This window comes from Alternaria metachromatica (assembly GCF_023757995.1).
Source record: "Alternaria metachromatica strain BMP 0045 chromosome Unknown scaffold_1, whole genome shotgun sequence".
Taxonomy (NCBI): domain Eukaryota; kingdom Fungi; phylum Ascomycota; class Dothideomycetes; order Pleosporales; family Pleosporaceae; genus Alternaria; species Alternaria metachromatica.
The window spans coordinates 391334-411286 of NW_026055492.1; the positions used below are offsets into that span (position 1 = coordinate 391334).

At 54.8% G+C, this 19953-nt stretch overlaps 7 protein-coding genes across 7 annotated transcripts; 5 read left to right on the top strand and 2 right to left on the bottom strand.

Annotated features, from left to right (window-relative positions):
• Positions 1 to 984: 984 nt before the first annotated feature.
• J4E83_000127 (uncharacterized protein) lies at positions 985 to 1232 on the bottom strand (the record flags this gene model as incomplete). The annotated part of the gene is made up of 2 exons (XM_049327091.1): positions 985 to 1207; positions 1228 to 1232. The coding sequence occupies 2 exons, from the start codon at positions 1230 to 1232 to the stop codon at positions 985 to 987; spliced, it is 228 nt and encodes a 75-aa protein (XP_049193236.1).
• A 1436-nt stretch (positions 1233 to 2668) lies between these two features.
• J4E83_000128 (uncharacterized protein) lies at positions 2669 to 5019 on the top strand (the record flags this gene model as incomplete). Its single annotated transcript, XM_049327092.1, has 2 exons — positions 2669 to 2900; positions 2948 to 5019. 2 exons carry the CDS (start codon positions 2669 to 2671, stop codon positions 5017 to 5019), a joined length of 2304 nt encoding a protein of 767 aa, XP_049193237.1.
• Positions 5020 to 5830: 811 nt separating this feature from the next.
• On the bottom strand, positions 5831 to 8213 carry J4E83_000129 (uncharacterized protein; the record flags this gene model as incomplete). Its single annotated transcript, XM_049327093.1, has 3 exons — positions 5831 to 7374; positions 7424 to 7899; positions 7951 to 8213. 3 exons carry the CDS (start codon positions 8211 to 8213, stop codon positions 5831 to 5833), a joined length of 2283 nt encoding a protein of 760 aa, XP_049193238.1.
• A 1337-nt stretch (positions 8214 to 9550) lies between these two features.
• J4E83_000130 (uncharacterized protein) lies at positions 9551 to 10795 on the top strand (the record flags this gene model as incomplete). The annotated part of the gene is made up of 3 exons (XM_049327094.1): positions 9551 to 9668; positions 9721 to 9917; positions 10010 to 10795. 3 exons carry the CDS (start codon positions 9551 to 9553, stop codon positions 10793 to 10795), a joined length of 1101 nt encoding a protein of 366 aa, XP_049193239.1.
• A 256-nt stretch (positions 10796 to 11051) lies between these two features.
• Positions 11052 to 13808, top strand: J4E83_000131 (uncharacterized protein; the record flags this gene model as incomplete). The annotated part of the gene is made up of 3 exons (XM_049327095.1): positions 11052 to 11206; positions 11259 to 12169; positions 12220 to 13808. 3 exons carry the CDS (start codon positions 11052 to 11054, stop codon positions 13806 to 13808), a joined length of 2655 nt encoding a protein of 884 aa, XP_049193240.1.
• An 801-nt stretch (positions 13809 to 14609) lies between these two features.
• J4E83_000132 (uncharacterized protein) lies at positions 14610 to 16351 on the top strand (the record flags this gene model as incomplete). The annotated part of the gene is made up of 2 exons (XM_049327096.1): positions 14610 to 16118; positions 16214 to 16351. 2 exons carry the CDS (start codon positions 14610 to 14612, stop codon positions 16349 to 16351), a joined length of 1647 nt encoding a protein of 548 aa, XP_049193241.1.
• A 1574-nt stretch (positions 16352 to 17925) lies between these two features.
• J4E83_000133 (uncharacterized protein) lies at positions 17926 to 18482 on the top strand (the record flags this gene model as incomplete). Its single annotated transcript, XM_049327097.1, has 2 exons — positions 17926 to 17957; positions 18050 to 18482. 2 exons carry the CDS (start codon positions 17926 to 17928, stop codon positions 18480 to 18482), a joined length of 465 nt encoding a protein of 154 aa, XP_049193242.1.
• Between the last annotated feature and the right edge of the window lie 1471 nt (positions 18483 to 19953).

Consider the following 19953-nt stretch of genomic DNA (forward strand, 5'->3'; position numbering starts at 1 on the left):
CCACATCGAAATCGAATGCGCCATTCTTCTCTTCGGGTAATGCAAAGTCCCATGGCGATTTCTCGATATCGTCCTCGTCGTCCATGCTGACCAGGTTCTTTTCTCCCCAACTCCCGCGGTATCCTGGTAGAGTGGGTACCTCGGAAGGTGTGGTGGCTCGAGCGGGACAGTGGAAAACATGTTTGAGTAAAGGGGACAGTGAGGGAAGAGAGGCGGCCAGAATGCCAATGTCAACCTCGATTTGGGACCATACTGGAACCCAAGACCAGCCCCTGCGGTTCATTTGTCAGAAAATGCTACTAGTAAAGAGAACGGGCTAGGCGAAGGCGTACCAGCTGAAATCGACTTCTTGCCATGTACTTCCTGGTCTGATGGGACTGTCCGACATGACAATCTCGCAAAGGCGCATGGTGCTGGCTATGACCGGGATGACGCCGATAGAGAGAATGACTGCTAGAGCCGCTGAAGGGACGGTCAACAATGAGCGTTCATAGAGACATAAAGACGTCGACTTACTCCTTTGTCTCTTGTTGAATTTGATCACCCATATCAAAGGCAACGGGAAGATCAACAAGACAATATCAGTGACGACATTGATGGCACCCGAAATGACCATGAACATGGCAGCATTAATGCATCCATCGGGTTGGGCTTCGATATCCCAGACACGTGATACTGGTGTACAGATGAACAATTGAGCCTCCGGACGATGTCAGTTGTGCATCTCGTACAGATAGACGGGCATGAAACTCACAAGGAAGACGGAGAAACTAAAGGCAGTCATAAAGCCGGCCGCTGTCCATACAGCAGGTGACTGCACGATCCATGGCAGGCCCTGTTTTCCATAGCCGATTCGGTAGTACAGAGATAAGATGCTCATCTTGACCGCCCTGCAATAAAGTTAATCTTGGAAGCTGATGTCGAGAGCGATGTTGCAGCATACCAATTTGCGACAAAGTAGATGAGCATATTGATCCATTGGTACTAGTCCACTGTCAGTACTAAGTCGAGTGTCACAAGGTGTGTTGAACATACCATGAGCATCTCGTCGAATTGCTCCACGTGAAGCTCTGATGCATGTCGTCCCTGGCCATGCTCGATTTGCAATATGATGGTGACTGTCTGTGCGGCTCCGAGGGTAACGGCGATGGCGATGAAGAGATCGTCTAGGCCGAATTTCTTGACAACGTATCCGCGCGTGAAGCATCTACATTTTGTTAGCAATACGACATTTGCTCGTGGCGAAGATGGGTGCTTGCCGAAGAGCCACAAACGCCACAGCGACGGTATACATGGCCATACTGACTCGGCCTATGACGGGCCCTTGGTCACGCCCGTTCGCGACGTATACGATGTGCCCCATTGCGAGTTCGGTACCTGGTTGAGCTATACGATGTCCGAAGGTTTGACATGGGGCTACGAGAGTTGATGCTACAACGGCGCAAGGTTTCCAAACGCCCGACTGGAGAAGAGGAAGCGAAAAGCAAAGTGAAGGATGATGGCCAGACTAGAGGCTGGCAGACGGGACCTACACACATCTAATACATCGTGGACGAGTTACGACACCCAAAGTGCGACAGGGCGATGGGCACGTTGCAAGACTCGGCACGGCATTATTGAGGCGGCGCTGGTTGAAACTAAGATTCCCTTCCAGAAGCACATCAAACGGTGCACAAAGAGCCACGCGGCCTGTGCATGCCTCTTGTCGGCATCGGCACTGTGGGTTGTCGCGTGGTCATGGTGCGGCAAGCCCTGTCGCAGCGCGCATCTCGAAACCTTGTTTGGAGCCACGATCCCGGCACAATGGTATCGGAGGTTTGTGGGAGAACATGGCCTCGGGTTGCGTGGGCGGGAGGCTGAACGAATGGTTCGAGTGTTTCTGAGATACACGGTAATTGGCCGCGCGCGTGCACCAGGCCGACGGGCTATCCCGGTGTGGCTGGTGACGATGGCATAGACGTCTTCTTGGACGTCTCAGGGGGGTTTTCACAAGGGCCTAGTCACTGCTTGCGCTGCTCGGGTGTTGGGTAGACCGACGATCAGATGGCGGGCGATGAAGAAACTCGGAGCATGAGGTCGAGGATCGCCGCGGAGGCAGCCTGGTTTCGGTTACGGGCGGGCTAGCGCTGATGCGTGTTGGACGTTGCATTCACGTCACTCTGGCAGCACCGCACGAAAAGCATCGAGGCTCCAACAGGCGGGCGGGCGAAGAGCAGAGGCATCCGCCGCAGCCACAACGCCTGCGCGTGTTGCCCAACGGAACAGGGAAGCCGCAACCCACCAGGCGAGCCGCTCCTGCCCTGAGGCGGCCTCAACGCTTGCCCGCCTGCCTCGACACTTGCCTGCCTGCCTGCCTGCCTCGGGTCGCTGGCACGACATTTGGCGTCACTGCGCTGTAAGCTGGCATGCTCCCCTCCTCTGTACCACACCTGTTCCTCTCCCGCCCCGTTGCATGTCCGCCTACACCTCTCACCAGTCTCCCCGGCCTCTGTGGCCTGCTAGCATACCGCCATCCTCAACCACTGACCATATTCCTCTGCCCGTAGACGCTCCCCTCGCCCACGACCCGCCGCGGCTTGCCAGGCACGCGAGCCATCCTGCATACCCCACCCTGCTCCCTCCACCCTCTCCACCCCCGCCGTTGCCCAACCCGACCCTCAACGGCACCATGGCCGCCCGCGCCACCATCACCTTCTCCCAGCCGGGCGTGCAGCCGCCCGTCTATGTCACCACCTCCCTGAACGACTGGACCCTGGTGCAGATGCAGCCCCTGCACGACAAGACGGCGTCGGGCGACCTCATCTTCAGCAGAGAGTTCACTGGCGTCGCTGAAGGCAGCCACCAGTACAAGATCCGCGTCGGCGAGGACCATTGGGTGCTGGACGAGTCGAAAGAAACCGGTATGTCCTTCTACGTCCTCGTCGACTGTCCCGCTGACTCTCTGCAGCTGCCGTCGACCAGGGCATTCGCAACAACCTTGTCCACGTCAGGCCTGCCAGCGAAAGCACCTCCCTGCGCCCAGCGTCCGAAGCTACCACCAACACAGCCGCCCCAGAGACTTCCCCCGGGAATCCCTCAAAGATGCCCGAGGACCGCAAAGACAGTACAATCAACCAGGAGCAGCTAGCTTACGATCAAACCCACTACGCCCATCTGCCTGAACATGTTGCTAAACGCGCTGCCGACTCAGAATCTGACCTTGAGGGCACCAAGGTAGACTCCCCGGTCGAGACAGCAGCTCCGAAAACACCCGAGATTCCTCTTCTGGTAGTCGACAAGACTGACCGTCGGCCTGCATATGGAGATGACTTTGGCGCCGGCGCTACGACCGCCCAAAAGGCTGCGCATGACATGAGAGCCGCGGATTCCCTGCCAGACCAGCTCAATATCGTGCCCGAGTCCCATACGGAGCCAGAGTCTGATGATGGCGAAGCTGCTCCATTGTTTCGCCATGAGTCTTTCCAAGCGGATCATGATCCTCAGATCGCTCCCGCTATAATCATCGACGATGAGTCTGCGCCATCATCGACAGACCAGACTAGTTCCGGAGAGGCCATAGATACACCTTCGGAGCCTGACGACAGTGACGAGTTGCATCTAGCGCCCTTACTTAGCCACGAGACGGGCTTCGAGAATGGCGGAGCGGGGCTGAGCGACGGTCCGCATTTTTCCCATGGAACTGACAACGACGATGACGACGACGATGACGATGATTTCGGTGGAGCTCCTCTCCTTCCTCACGAGACTGGCTTCCATGATGACGGCAGAATTCCAACCGAATCTGAAAATGACGAGGACGAGCTCGACAGGTATCCGTTGCTATCACACGAAAGTGGCTTCTCGGATTACAGGGGAAGCGAGATCGTTACTAAGAGTGATAACTCGGGAATCTCGGAGCCATGTCACTACGGGGCCTACGAGGACGACGAGGATGACTACGCTGAGAATGAAGAGGGCGATGCACCTCTCCTCCCCCATGAACGCGAAGCATCTGCTGTCAGTAGCACTGGGTCTGTCTTTTCAGAGGACGATACCCCCTTTTCTCTGGACAAGCAACCGACTTTTGGTTACGAGACGGACAACGCGAGAGAATTGTTCGGCGGAGCCGGCCGACACGACTTTTTTAGAGGGCGAACAGGAAGCAATCTTCCCCACAGGCTACCACAATCAGATGCGGAAGATCATGACCTGAACGATCCATCGTTGGAACGATTTCCCACTAGCCGTCAATCAATCTTGGAACGTGTAGCGACAATTGGCATGCATCTTCCCGAAGATGAATCCATGCACGAGCGGCCACATTCTCCCCAGCCATCTGTTCTATCTCAAGCGTGCTCCTCTGTCGATCTTGTACCTGTCAAATCGTACACCTCGCTAGCTTCTGTACCTGAAGACGAATTCAGCGACGAAGAGGAGGACCACCATGATCTAGACAGTATGCCATCGCCCGTGTACATCAGTCACAATACTACCCGCATGTCCAGTCCGCCCGCCAGATTTGTGCGTGACCCATACGCAACCCCACTGCCTGATGAGAGCAAGCAACTTGGGTACGCTGTCGACACCAAACATGACGAGTCGAGTAATCATACCTACGAGTCCAGCGAAGCGGAAAGTGTGGATAAGCATGATGGTGCAAAAGACGTCTCTCGGGCTTCCAATGCTCTGCGAGATGCCATCACCACATCTGTCAACACCGAGAAACCTGCCATGGATCAAGTTACGTCTGAGCCCAAGGCTACCGCCGCAGGTGCGCACCCTGTAGCCGGTCCGGATTCTGACCTTCGGCAGCGCAGAGTACTAGTTGAGGATTCTTCAGAGGCATCAGAAGATGCGACAAGCGCAGTGGTAGATGGTGTGAGTATCAAAGACAAGATTGTCGAGGCAGCGAAGCCTGCACTTGCACAGCGACCGAATCATCAGAACGAGAACTTTCTTCAGCATTTCTTCCGAGTCATGTTTGGGCCCGTCGGTCACCTCATGACTGCTTGTTTTGGCGATCGGAAGCGAGCTAGGTGAGCGAACACCGTTTCCTTTTCTCCCTGAATCCTTGAGTATGTGGCTTTTGGCGCTCTTGCCTCGTACGAATTCCATCACACAATGACAGTATTGAGAGACGCCATTGCTAACACAAAAGCTTCAGTGCTTCCGCTCTTGTTCTTGGTACTGGTGCAGCGACTTACTATTACGCTGCGAAAGCATCAAGATGAGCTTGTGCCTAGTGCACGATGATCAAGCATGCGACACCTGGGATTCACATTACGACGAACGCGGAAGGAGCATAGCGATGCGGTATTGGGTTGCCGTGAATTGGACTTTCCTACACCTGCGTTGAGCATAACGAGATTAATGACCTGGGTTAGAGCATGCGCTTGGGCGCGCTGGCGTTTTATGTAGCATTCTCTCTCCTCTTTCCACCTCGACAACCTCATCTTGCGTCGACAAATAAATCAATGTGTTTGTTTGCTGTACGTGTTTGTTCCGATGAATATCTTGTGTTTGGCAGTGAGACCACAACCCAGAGCCAATATCAAGGCGGCAAAATCACTTCCAATTAGCACGTAAATCCATTCTTGATGTAAATGTGCATTGTATCATAGTCTTATTCCTTCTGTGTGTTGCGACACAGCGGTACTACCTAGGTATCTCATATCTCATGGCAAAGGTTTCTTCATGTAAAACAAGGACAAGACTCAAGTCTAGTGAAGAAAACGTCAGCGAGTGTAACACAACCCAACCACCATGCTACCCACTCAGGAAAAGTAGAAGGTAGGTTACACGCGCGGAAACAGGGGAACGAAAACGCGACCGTGACTGCATGTGATTCTTCTCACAGACGCGGCCTGTTTGCTCCACTCGATTGTGCACTCACCGACTTGTTCTTGACATCGTATCGGTCGTTGTTCATAATCTTCTCCCATCCGGCAACAAACTCCTTGACAAACTTGTCCGCGTTATCGGGTGAGGCGTATGTCTCGGCGACGGCGCGGAGCTCGGGATGCGCACCGAAGACAAGGTCGTGGCGAGTGGCGGTCCACTTCTTCTGGCCGGACTTGCGGTCAACGCCCTCGTACAGCTCCTTGCTTGCATCAGTTGCCTTCCACTCGGTGTTGTTGTCGAGGAGGTTGACGAAGAAGTCGTTGGTGAGTTGGCCAGGACGCTTGGTGAAGACGCCGTGGGATGAGCCGTCCCAGTTGGCGTTCAGCGCGCGCATACCACCGGTGAGGACAACCATCTCGGGGGCAGTAAGGCGGAGAAGATGAGCCTTGTCGACGTCGAGTTGCTCGGTGCGGACACGCTCGGTACCCTTGCCAAAGTTACGGAAACCGTCAGTGACGGGCTCAAGGTGCTCGAAAGACTGAACGTCAGTCTGCTCCTGCGAAGCGTCGGTGCGGCCGGGGGTAAAGGGAACGGATACACCGGCAGCCTTCTCGACAGCAGCGGTACCAGCCAAGACGATCAAGTCAGCCAGAGAAACCTTCTTGCTGCCACCGTTGAACTTGGATTGGATGCCTTCGAGGGCCTTGAGAACCTCGGCAAGCTCCTTGGGGTTGTTGACCTCCCAATCCTTCTGGGGAGCAAGGCGGATACGGGCACCGTTGGCACCTCCACGCTTGTCGCTGCCACGGAAAGAAGCTGCTGAAGCCCAAGCAGTGCGGATGAGCTTAGCAGGCTCAATGCCAGCGTCAAGGATTTGCTTCTTCAGCGTTGAGATTTCGGACTCGCCGATGATCTCGCCCTCTGGCTGGGGAACGGGGTCCTCCCAGATGAGCACCTCTTTAGGAATCTCCGGGCCCAACCACCTGGAGCGGGGACCCATGTCACGATGAAGGAGCTTGAACCAGGCGCGAACAAAGGCGTCGTGTAGCTCCTCGGGGTGGTCCAGCCAGCGACGCGTGATCTTCTCGTAGGCAGGGTCCATGCGCATGGACAAATCGGTAGTCAACATCCTCGGCTTGTGCTTCTTGCCTTGGTCGTAGGCGTCGGGAATGATCTTGTCCTCGGTCTTAGCGACCCACTGGTTCGCGCCAGCAGGGCTCTTCTCCAGCTCCCACTCGTACTTGTAGAGGTACTCGAGGTACTTGTTGCTCCACTTGGTGGGTGTGCCGGTCCAGGTAACCTCCAGACCACTCGTGATGGTGTCGGGACCGTTACCGCGGCCGTGCTTATTCATCCATCCAAATCCTTGTGTCGAAAGATCCTCAGAGTTCGGGTCTGGGCCGGTGTTCTCGGTGGGAGCAGCACCGTGTGTCTTTCCGAAGGAGTGGCCTCCGATGATGAGGGCGGCGGTCTCCTCGTCGTTCATGGCCATGCGGCCGAAAGTCGTGCGGATGTCGTGAGCGGCGGCAACGGGGTCGGGAACACCCTCGGGACCTGAGCGCGTTAGGTTGGAAGGAGCAGAATGCCGGCTGGGTGTGCTTACCTTCTGGGTTCACGTAGATGAGACCCATGTGTGCGGCGGCCAAAGGCTTCTCGAGATCCCTCGATGTGTGGGTCTCGTCCTTGTCGACCTTGTGCTGGTCGCCGTCCATGATGCCCTGGCCCTTGACACCCTTGGCACCATCAGCGTAGCGGACGTCGCTGCCGAGCCACTCGGTCTCGCCACCCCAGTAGACGGACTCGTCGGACTGGAACGTGTCGGCGCGGCCACCGGCGAAACCAAAGGTTGGGCAGCCCATGGACTCGAGCGCGACGTTGCCAGTCAGCAGCATCAAGTCGGCCCAGGAGATCCTGTTGCCGTACTTCTGCTTGATGGGCCAGAGCAGGCGGCGGGCCTTGTCGAGGGAGACGTTGTCGGGCCATGCGTTGAGGGGAGCAAAGCGCTGCTGCCCCTCACCGCCGCCACCACGGCCGTCGGTGACGCGGTAGGTACCAGCCGAGTGCCATGCCATACGGATGCTACGGGCATGTTAGAGGAAGTAGCTAGGGCCAATTGGGGGGTGCACGTACAAAAGACCGCCATAGTGGCCAAAGTCGGCGGGCCACCAGTCCTGCGAGTCGGTCATGAGGGCATTGAGGTCCTTCTTGAGCGCATCGTAGTCGAGCTTCTTGAACTCGTCGGCGTAGTTGAAGTCGGCGCCGAGAGGGTTCTGTCTGGGGTCGTGCTGGCGGAGGATGTTGGTCCTGAGCTCGTTGGGCCACCAGTCTGCGTTCCGGGTGCCGGCGCCAGCGACGTTGGGCGTCTTCTTGACGGGACACTCGCTTTGGGACATGATGGGGTGTGGTGTCGTGTGTGGTGGAAGAGACTGCTTGAGGGAAACAAACTGCGCTCGCCGCTGCCGGGTTGCTCTGGGTGTATAAGTAGCGGGGCATTCATAAGCACGACCAATCTGGCCAGCACCTTCCTGGCTTGCCCCCCGCATCTGTTAGCTCCATCCTGCCTAGCATCACGAGAAGCTCCGCCCCACTATCGTGACTTCACCCAAGCACGCAGCCGCACTTCTCGGTGCTGCTCGTCGCACCACGTCTCATTGGTGCTCCTCGGCGCGCTCCATCAGACGCTCTCGTCAAAAGCCAGCATCTCTGTCGCCGCCACGCGCAATGGCATGACGACCTCGATCGGCATGTGGGCCCTCTAGACCCCGCTTTCGGAACCGCTACCATGACGGTAATACTCGCCTTGTCATTCGTGGACGCGAAGTCACGACGAGAAGAAGCTATGGCGGAAATCGGCGGCTTGGTGCGCTGGACGAGGCCAGACACCGACCTTGAGTAAGCCGTCGAGCAGCAACCGCATCACCGACGAGGCCATCTGATGCCACGCCATACTAGATCGCGTAATGCATGGAATCTGCTAGACGCGCCAACTCGTCTGATCGACCGGGTATGCTATCATCCATGGGCCTGACAGCAAATAGAACTATGTGGAATTCTAATCTGCTAGCGACCTTCGATCCCGAAACATCGTCTAGCAGCACATGGTTTGATGCGTCCATCTCTTGCCACTTGAGAACGTCGGATTTGCAACTCCTCGTATCATTGGCGTGGAAAAGGCTGCATCGTGACAATACATATTGACTTGCGTGTCAAACAACTCAGTTGTTGCAAGCTTGCCCGAAGTCGAGTCTGAAGTCGATGTACATGGGTCTCACGCCACCTTAACTTGCCGGACAACCCCACGTACATCACCCCGCACCACACGCGCCTCATGTATGGGGAAGGCCAAGCGCCTACACGTACACGGCTCCGACAACCGCCCACTTCTCTCCTTCAACGCGGAAACCCCCGCCTTCCCTCATGTGAGAGACGATTCGAGCCTACTGAGTCGCGTTGATGATGACCCATATTTTACTGGGCATAGGTTCAAGACCGAGGTTGTCTAGCTAGCATTCCATTGGCTTGTGCGGAATCGCAAGGTGAATCGCTACTCCGTCATTGGAGAAGCTTGCGGCGCGGACAGTTTGTGCGATTTCATGAAATGAGGGGTAGGATGATGTTGAGGGGTTCATGTATAGACCATTCTCTAGTTGTTGGGCTGTCACCGTTTTGATCTGTTCACCTTCATACTAATCGACTTTGTACCAACCTCCTCAACTACCAATCTCTCAACATGACAGAAGAAAAAATCCAAACCTTTGACATACCGAAAACATGCAAAGCTGGCGTCGTGGTCAACGAGGGTCCAGATTTCCACGTTGAGGTGCAGGATGTTCCAGTCCCAGAATGTGGTATGTGTCGAGCACTGTTCAGGGAATCGACGGGTGTTGACAACGCTCCCAGGGCCCACGGACGTACTCATCAAGCTCAATGCGACCGGTATCTGCCACAGCGATCTTCACTTCATGCTCAACGACTGGGCTCTCCCCAAGATGTCAGATTTAGGAGTCCGGTGCGCGGGCCACGAAGGCAGCGGTGTCATCGTCAAAGTCGGAGACCAGGTCAAGAACTTGAAGCCGGGAATGCGAGCTGGATATAAGGTGAGCAGGCCGTGTATCATGTCCCCATGCATCGAGGAGGAAGCGATGCGAAGGGAGAGCCTTTCCAGAAGAACATACGCTGACGTTTCCAGCCAATCCAAGACACTTGCGGCACATGCGAGCTTTGTCGCAACGGCAACGAATGCTACTGTGCAAAGGCAGTCTTGACTGGACTGATGATCGACGGCTCATACAAGCAGTACATCGTTTCGCCCGAACGTTACACAACCCTCGTCCCAGATGGTGTAAACGACTACATAGCTGGACCTATCATGTGCTCTGCTTCGACAATCTACACATCAATCAAGGAGTCACAGTTGCGGCCCGGAGATTGGGCCGTGTTCCCTGGTGCAGGCGGCGGCGTCGGTCTACAAGGTGTACAGCTCGCGAAAGCCATGGGTCTGCGCGCCATAGCCATTGATACTGGCGATGATAAGCAAAAGCTCTGTATGGAAACTGGAGGCGCAGAGCACTTTATCGATTTCAAGAAGACCGACAACGTAGGCGAGGAAGTGGTCAGGTTGTGTGACGGTATCGGTGCCCATGGCGTCTTCGTCACCGCCGTGCAGACCTACCCGTCCTCGATATCCTATCTGGGCAACCGTGTAGGCGGAAAGGTCATGTGCATTGGGTTGCCGCCGGCTGGTACTCAGCACATTGACGTGGACCCGAACCAGATGTGCTTCAGGAAACAGAGTGTACAGGGTACGCTCGTGAGCAGCATGGCCGACGTCGACAAGACGCTCGATTTTGCGAAGCGAGGACTGTTGAAGCCCATCTACACTGTGTATCCGCTGAGCAAGTTCAACGAAGCGGTGCAGAAGCTGAAGCGGGGAGAGATTGCTGGCCGGGCAGTTGTCGATTTCAACCAGGAGTAGAGGGAATGCAAAGCTCACCTGTAAATGAAATGATACACGTAAAGTTGTTGCATTTCTACGACGACATGATGTGGAGAACGTGGCCGGGTGGTGATGCCTGGGCTCGTTTGGCATGTGATTGAATGGCCTTGGCATGTGTGCGATCAAGCGCCAGCCACGCCTCACCAAATACCGCAATGGGACGACATCCCTCCACTGCACGTAATGGTTGCTTGAGCAATGCGCCCCAGCCTACACAAGAGCATATGTCGAGGGCATGTCCAGCTCGTCGTCAATTCCGTCGTCCCATGGACAGGCTGAAGCATCGTCGAGGCGCACATTCAACGGGAAGCAGCCGGTCGTGGAGGACGACGACAGCGATGAAGAGGCGCTGCTGGCGGACGATGCACTAGAACGCGACCTACCTGAGCAGTATGCGCAAACAGCGCCCTTGGTATACCTCCATACTAACGCGCATCTCCAGGCTGTCTTTCAAGCGCAGGCCCAAGCCGTCTGCATCCTCCTTCGGCTTCTCGCGATACCTCGCCTCACCCCTCGGATCAGCTAGCAACCGCGCTTCGCCCCAGCCACGATCGCACCGCCCGAACGGCTCCACCGAGCTTATACTCAACTATCTCGACACGCCTGGCAACGCAGGCGAACACCTCCAAGACACCAAAGATGCAAACGGGCTGGACTGGTATGTCGAAGGGCCCGGGCGACGAGTCGGCTACGACGACCTTACAGCAATCGACTGGATCTTCGAATACGCCAAAGAACGACAGAGGCTGCGCTATCTCTACACCGGCGCCAGCGGCGTACTTGGCCACCTCAAGCAGTTGGCAGACGCAAGCCAGGTCTGGATCATCCTGGTCGCTGCTGGTATACTGAGCGGCGGCATCGCAGCCTTCATCGATGTGGCTAGTGACTGGCTTGCGGACCTCAAGACGGGATACTGCCACAATGTTGATGGAGACGGTCGCTTCTACCTGAACAAGAGCTTCTGCTGTTGGGGGATCGAGGAAGAGCAGGCCTGTCATGACTGGAACTCCTGGGGCGCTGCCATGGGTATTGGGAGTGTGGGAGGGCGCTATGTTGTCGAGTACGTCTTCTTCGTGCTCTTCTCTGTGCTCTTTGCAGCATGCGCCAGTCTTCTGGTGCGCGAGTTCTCGCCGTACGCGAAGCATAGTGGCATACCCGAGATCAAGACGGTCCTGGGCGGCTTCGTTATCCGACACTTTCTGGGCGGATGGACACTGGTCACAAAAACGGTTGGCTTGTGCCTCGCAGTCGCGTCAGGCTTGTGGCTAGGCAAGGAGGGTCCGCTGGTACACGTCGCATGCTGCTCTGCAAACCTTTTCATGAAACTCTTTGGTAATGTGAACGGCAATGAAGGTCAGCGTGGTTCCCCATTCTCTGCTCTCCAAGTACTGACAGGAGAATAGCACGGAAACGAGAAGTGTTCTCCGCAGCGGCTGCAGCGGGTATCTCGGTCGCTTTCGGTGCGCCCATTGGTGGCGTGTTATTCAGTCTTGAGCAACTCTCATATTACTTCCCGGATAAAACTATGTGGAGCAGCTTTGTCTGCGCCATGGTCGCTGCTGTCACCCTGCAGGCTTGCAATCCATTCCACACCGGAAAACTCGTGTTGTACCAAGTCACGTATCATAGCGGATGGCATGACTTCGAGTTGGTCCCTTTCGCATTCCTTGGAATCTTGGGCGGGCTCTTTGGGGGCTTCTTCATCAAGCTCAACATGGGCGTTGCTGAGTGGCGCAAGAACCGACAGTATCTCAAAGGTCCCGTGACAGAGGTTGTCATCGTATCTTTCGTCACAGCACTCATCAACTTCCCCATCAAATTCATGCGCGCTCAAGCGTCCGAACTCGTACACATCTTATTTGCCGAATGCGCCGACCTCGCCGAGGATACGCTGGGCCTATGTAAATCTGGCAAAGCAAACACAGGAGTCATTGCACTCTTACTCATCTCCTCAGGACTGGGCATAATACTTTCGGGCTTCACTTTCGGCCTGCAGATACCTGCTGGAATTATCCTCCCTTCTATGGCCATCGGAGGACTCTTTGGCCGTGCTGTGGGACTTTCTGTCGAAGTTGTTCAGGCGGCCTGGCCAACGCTTTTCGTTTTCAAATCGTGCGAACCAGACGTACCCTGTGTAACCCCAGGCACGTACGCTATCGTCGGTGCCGCATCCGCACTTGCCGGAACGACACGTATGACAGTTTCAATTGTAGTCATCATGTTCGAACTTACCGGAGCGCTCACCTATGTCCTGCCTATCATGATTGCGGTCATGATAAGTAAATGGATTGGCGACGCAATCTCCCCACGTGGTATCTATGAGTCCTGGATACACTTCAAAGGCTATCCTTTTCTTGACAACCGCGAAGATAACGGTTCCAGCATCCCAGATGTTGGCGCAGGTTATGTAATGACGCGCATCGAAGACTTGACTGCGATTACTGCGACTGGCCATACTATCGGATCGCTGCGCCAGCTTCTATCTCAACACAGATTTCGTGGCTTTCCTATCATAGACAATAGCCGCGATGCACTTCTCCTCGGTTACATCTCCAGGACCGAATTGCAGTACGCACTCCAACTTGCCTTGACGCCTCCCCGTACCTTGGCCGCCGAAACAGAAGCATACTTTTCTCACCAACCGCTCTCTGATCCTGCAACATCACTGGACCTTCGGCCTTGGATGGATCAAACACCCATCACACTCAACGCTAGAGCCAGCTTTCAGCTTACAGTGTCCATGTTCCAAAAGCTTGGGCTACGCTATGTTTTGTTTACGGACCGAGGTATGCTGAAAGGCTTGCTTACCAAAAAAGACGTGTGGTACGTAATGAACGGTGTTGATGAAGAGCGCGAAGAAGGTGGTGCAGGGGTGGGGGGGAGAGGAGGTCTTAGGCAGGAGAGTGATGACGACGAAGAGAGCGAAGAAAGAGGGTTACTCGGTACGCCAGAAGAGGAACACGACGATTTCATTGGCGCGCACGATAGATAGCTGAGTGTAGAAGCTGTAGCACCATGTTCCACACGCACACACATGGACGGTGTAGTTTTTGTCAGAACAAAGTCTAAACTCTAATTGTGTGATGAGTTGCGGGTGATGCAACGGGACTCCAAAGCCCCGGTGGATGGCAAGGATGGCGTCCGATCGCTGTGGTGGCAAGTTAGCCGTTGATCGGGGGTGTGGGGATGGATGTGCGCTGGAACATCAGAAATAGCAATCCCGTCTTCTGTTCCTGCAGACCGCTACAGGGTCGCAATTTCGGCTTTCGCGACGTTTACAGACGGTCACGAGGTCCACATGCACCGACAGCGAAGGGCTACATGTCCACCGCTCCAATACGCGCCAAGATCCTACGCAGCCAATCGCACCTGCTTGTCATCTAGCGTTGTGTATCCAGCCAGTCATGGGCCTAGCGCGGTGGCTATACCGCGGCTTCCTTGCGCCTGCATCGACCCGCCCTTAACAGCCGGCCGCGCCCATTCTGACTTCAGAGCCTTTCACTCCTTCGGCCTTTGACGTGTCCCCTCGTTTGTCAGACGTCTTTGAGCTCCCCAACAAAAGCAACACAATCTGGAATCGAGCTTCAAAGATCTACGCCCGTCATGCAACCCTCATTAGCGTAACGCAGGAGCACGCAGCGGCTATGACTGAAACTTGGCATACGTCGCGGACAGGACATCGACGACGATTACCGCGTTGAACAGAGCCCACGACTTCCCCGCCATTACGACACTGCCTATACTTTTTTTCTTTCACTTCCTTGCAGAGCCATATACAGACTAGGGCGACGACATGGCGGCGACCGAAGTCGAGAGGAAGAGCAGGAAGAAGTCCTCGCACTCTTCGTCCAAGACTGCGAAGCCGCGCTCCTCTTCGAGGAAACCACGCGTTTCGGCTTCAGTGGCAGACATGTACTTGCAAGATTACGCGCCTCCGGTCCAGGCGACCTCTCCTCAGCGTGCAGCAGCAACGAGGCCTCCCCCGACCCTCTATGGCTATGCCGCGAGTCCGCCTCAGCACTCCGTTTATCGCCAGATGCCTGGGTCCTTTCCAGAAGATAGTTACCGATATGGCTCTCCGCCACCGCAGCCTGTTCAGCCATACGCTAGTCAATCAACGATCCGCTTTGCTTCTCCGCCACCCCAAGAACCCCGCGGTCAAGGCCCTTTCGAACAACAATGGAATAGTCTCGACCGAATGGCCGCCAAATCCTACCTGAATCTTCGCGATACGGCTGGAAAGAGTGTCACGAAACTGACGACCAACTGCATTGAGCGGCCCACCGCAGCTGTCGCTACAAAGAGCATGCAAACGTTGTGTCGCGGAGCTGCGCTATACGATATGATTAGTTCGAAGTTCGACGCAGTCATCACCAGCATTGATGACGATCACTTCAGCGGCAAAGAACAAGACCTCATGATGGAGTTCAGCGAGCAGCAGCAAGAAGAGGTTCAGAGAACGAGCCCTCCTCTTGGTGAACCAAGACGCCGACGCCAACACGAAGTGCAATCCCACTCTAGTAGCGATAAAGGGTCGAATCATTTCTCCAAAGTGTGGCTATACTCCAACTCCCGATTACCACCACATCTGCCGCCTTTCAAGGTATATCTACCAACGTATCCTCTACTTTGCTTGGCCGCAACCTACTCGGAGAAGGCGTACACGCCGCCAGGCACGAAGAAGAATCCCGAAATGGAGACTTTCATTCCTGCTGATTGGCGTAGCGGCACAAAAGCCATGGTACTCAAGTCCATCCCTGTGGAAGAACTGAATACTATCGTCTTCGCTATTCGCGGAAGCCAGACCTTTATGGACTGGGCTGTCAACTACAACTCGGCACCCCACAGCCCGGAGAAGTTTCTTGACGACCCGTCAAACCTGTGCCACGCTGGCTTTCTCTACGTGGCCAAGAAGATGATCAAGCCCGTGGCAGAACGGTTGAAGGTTTTGCTCCAAGAAAACCCCGCGCGTTCAAACTGCAGTCTACTCATCACCGGACACTCCGCGGGCGGAGCAGTCGCGGCACTGCTTTACGGACACATGATGAGCACAAAGATCAATTCTGAGCTTAATTACCTGACCAGCTTCTTCAAGCGCGTGCACTGTGTCACGTTCGGTGCGCCACCAGTCAGTCTGCATCCTTTGAAGAAGCCTGATGACAAGCGACATCGTAAAAGTCTCTTCTATGCCTTCATCAACGAAGGCGACCCGATACCGCGAGCGGACAAGAGCGTGCTGAAAAGCTTGCTGAAGCTCTATGCCAGTCCAGCACCTGTCGCGGCTTCTAACCTTGCTTCGACCGTTGCATCGATGTCTAAACCCAGCCTTCTAGACCCTTCGCGGTCTTCCCCACCGAAACCGAAATCGAAGTATGGTTTTGCCCCGCGCCTTAGCAGGCCCTCCAAGTCTTCACTACAAACGAACACTACAAACTCGACTTCTTCTTCCTTGCCTGCATGGCCAATACCGCAGTGTACATTGTCACCTGCGGGGCGATTGGTAGTGTTGAGACAACGAGTCGGAAGCAGAAGTGAGGAAGATATCGAGGCAGTAACGGTGGACGACGAGATGTTGAGGAAGGTTGTATACGGTGATTTGCTGAAACACCAGATGACCGTCTACAAAAGAAGGATTGATAGCGTGGCTGTTAGGGCTGTCACCGCGAATGGGTGCTGAGTGGCTGAAATGGCTGTACACGAAATTGATGACCGCACACAGAAATGAATGAGCGATGAATCTATATACCCAGTTTCTTGATCTGCTGTCCTTATACTGCCTGTTTTCACGTCTTCCAAGCACATGCGCCCCAGATTTGGAGTCATGCTATTGTGAATTTCCCAGGCCCAAGAGAGAAGATGTTTGGGGATAAGCAGACGGGTTCATTTGCATGATGATTGGTACAGTCTTTATACACCAAAACTTTGGTTCACACAAGTCTCATCTACAGGGTTGCATGACGACCACTGGACTGTACACGACGATTAAGACGGACGCTAGAGTGCATGTTGATGATTCGAAATACACCAGCCCGTTCGCGTCTCGATGGCCTCTGCACTACATACAGAGGGCAATTCGGTATTTGAAAACTTTCTTTAGGCTCAGTGAGAGATCTCCGCCTACGGCTCGGCATTATAGACTAGCCGAACGCCAAACATATATACATAAGATACCTTGCTTCTTCATTATGTGTGTCAATGTGTGTAGTTCAGCGCTCAAGTATCTAACATGGTGTCATATATACATACTTCGTGAAGCAAAGATCTAAACGTTCTAGCGACGTGCATACACTAGGTTGCGGAGGAGAATGCGTGGGCAACATAATCTACCACCATGATTTAACGGAGCAAGCCCAGACTAGGTACTAGCAAGCCAGGTATCCCTTGCGCGATCTCCCTTTGACGATTGCAATCAATGTAAAGTCGCCATTCCGGGGCGCGATGACGGAAGGGAGCACTTTGTAGTTTAGTAATCTCCACCCCACGATATATATCCGCCAGCTCCCCAGTGTATCAATCAATGGTATTCTACCAATGTCAAGTTCTCTACACGCCCAATTTCTGACGTCCACAAGTCCTCGTATACCCACATGCGGCCGGTGGGCAACAACTCATGCGCATGGCGAGGATCAGTTGACGAGGTCAGGCGTGCTGATGAACTACACATGCTCACCCGCCAAATCAGCCTTCACCTTCTACCTCACCCAGGCAGCGCATCCGTGCATGTTCGTCCATGGCTGATCACATCCTTCTTCCCGCTCTCTAACCACGACTGTACCCTCGACAAGATATCAGCGGTACGACTCAGCAATGCAGGCAGCCATGTTGTCGCATACTGGTAGCACCTGCGGGACGCCGTCGGCGAGAAATTGCGCCGATTGCGGATTACCTTCCGCTGAAACTCGTCCGCGTCGCAAACAACTGGAGACACATTGCGTCTGCCCAAGTCAAGAGAACACAGTATCACGCTAGACAACATACAGGAAGACGTCGACAAAAGTATAAAACATAGGCGGACGGCGCTTCTACGGAATATCTTCCACGCATCTCGCAACTGAAGACGACACAACAACACGACTTCCCTCGGCTCGATTACTACATCAACAATCAAAATGGCGATTATCCAGATTCCCAGCGAGTACGGGTACGTTCAAATGCAACGGCAGAAACCTCAATGCATTCCCTTCCACGACCCCTCACCAAAGCCCACCCACAAACTAATCCACACACACACAGTCTCGTCCTCGCCGCCTGCGTCTCCACCTTCTTCGTCGGCGCCTGGCACGGCGGCCGCGTCGGCGGCTTCCGCAAAGCAGCCAAGATCCCCTACCCCTACGAATACGCCTCGTACGAGCAAGTGCAAACCGCGTCGCCGCAATCCAAAGCCGCAATGCTGGCCTTCAACTCGGCGCAGCGCGCGCACCAGAACTTCAACGAGAACCACGTCACCGCCCTCGGCGCCATGCTCATCAGCGGACTGAGATATCCTGTTGCGGCGGCGGTATTGGGCGCAGTGTGGAGTGTGAATCGCGTGGTTTACGCGGTGGGTTACACCAGGAGTGGCGAGGATGGTGGCAAGGGGAGGTACTATGGCGCGCTGTGGATGATTGCGCACTATGCCATGGTGCTTATGAGCGGCAAGGCGGCTTACGATCTTGTCATGGCTTGAGTGGGCTGGGTATGTGGGTACACGCAGGTTGCATGGAAGACGGGGCAGAACGCTGGATTGGAGATGTACTGGAATGTACTTGAGGATGTTGGAAAACATGTCTTGGTACTTCACGGACAGGCGCCATCTGCACCTCGTCAGATGTTGATTTGGTGTGATCTGCGATGAGAATAATCCGCTTAATACGAAGATGGCATGTGTCCCGTTCCTATCTCCACGGCTTCGAACTCTCTTGTATTATGGAAATCTCCGACGTTCCGTATCAATCCACTGCTCCAGGGTCTAGCAGAACACGAGCTAAGCCTGACTTGGTTTCGTATCTACAATGTAAACTTTTATACGTGTATTTCACACACCATGCCGTACTGCAGCAATCGATATACCTCAAAGCTCCTATTTTAGAGGTCGTCTTTACACCTCCGTCTTTCCAGTGAGCCCTGACTTCTCCAATGCGATTATAGTACCATGTATATCCTAGACCTGGTTAGCCGCTTTGATAGTTGCATGTCAACTGACGAAAATAACTCACTGGGAACGCGGCAAGTAGACAGAGAATGTTGCCACAAAGGAAGATGCAGACAGACACAGCAATCTGAACAAGAATCAGTCTGGCGTGCTTCCACAGCTCATCCGCCGGCACACGGGAGTGTAGGACGATCACGGCAATGGGCGCTGCAAGCACCTTCTGCATCGTCCGTCGGCAAGTGTCTTGGAGGGTCAGGAAGCCGTTGCTGTGGTTGCTGTTCTGAGATGGGCGGGTCGGCAGTTCTGCGTGCAATTGAAGACCTCGGATCAAGCAAAACAGACCAAGGGCAACCGTAACGTTCAGGACATTGTGATAGCGTGTTGCAGCCGGACACTCGAGCCCCCTCTGCGCTAAACGGTCGCATTGCTTGCGAAGACGGCGGTCGGTGGAGAAAGTAGATGCTATGAGGCGCGCAATCTGGACAACGAGGAGAGTGAGAACTGCCTGTACGCCGAGAAAGAGGATAGCATGCAGGACTGCCTTGGCATACACAATTGAGCGGGGACCACGGTTGGTGCGTGCCAACAAGGATACTGGTCCTGAATTCGGCGGTGAGATCCCGACGGTGTCGTCGACGAGAACGTAGCTATGCGTCTGACGGGTGCGACGGGATAGCCAGATGCGGGCGATCTCAAAAGTGATGGAGAAGATGGCGACGAGGAGCAGAGTAACGAGTGCGATGTTGGCTGTCGTCGAGAGATTCATGGCTAGGTAGAGAGGCAGATCTGGGGTTCAGAGTCAGTGGGTGTTGTGCCTGTCGCTTTGAATAACGTACTTCCCCGCCATAGCTCTTGCCATACGGACTGCATGGGTGGATCTTGCCTCGACATGCTGGTTGCGGGTAGAGTTTGATCCGAGGAACAGGAGAGATTGATGGGTGGAAGGGCATAAGGCGAACAATCGATTGCTATGACGTGGCAGGGTGGAGGTGAGAGCGCCTCCTCC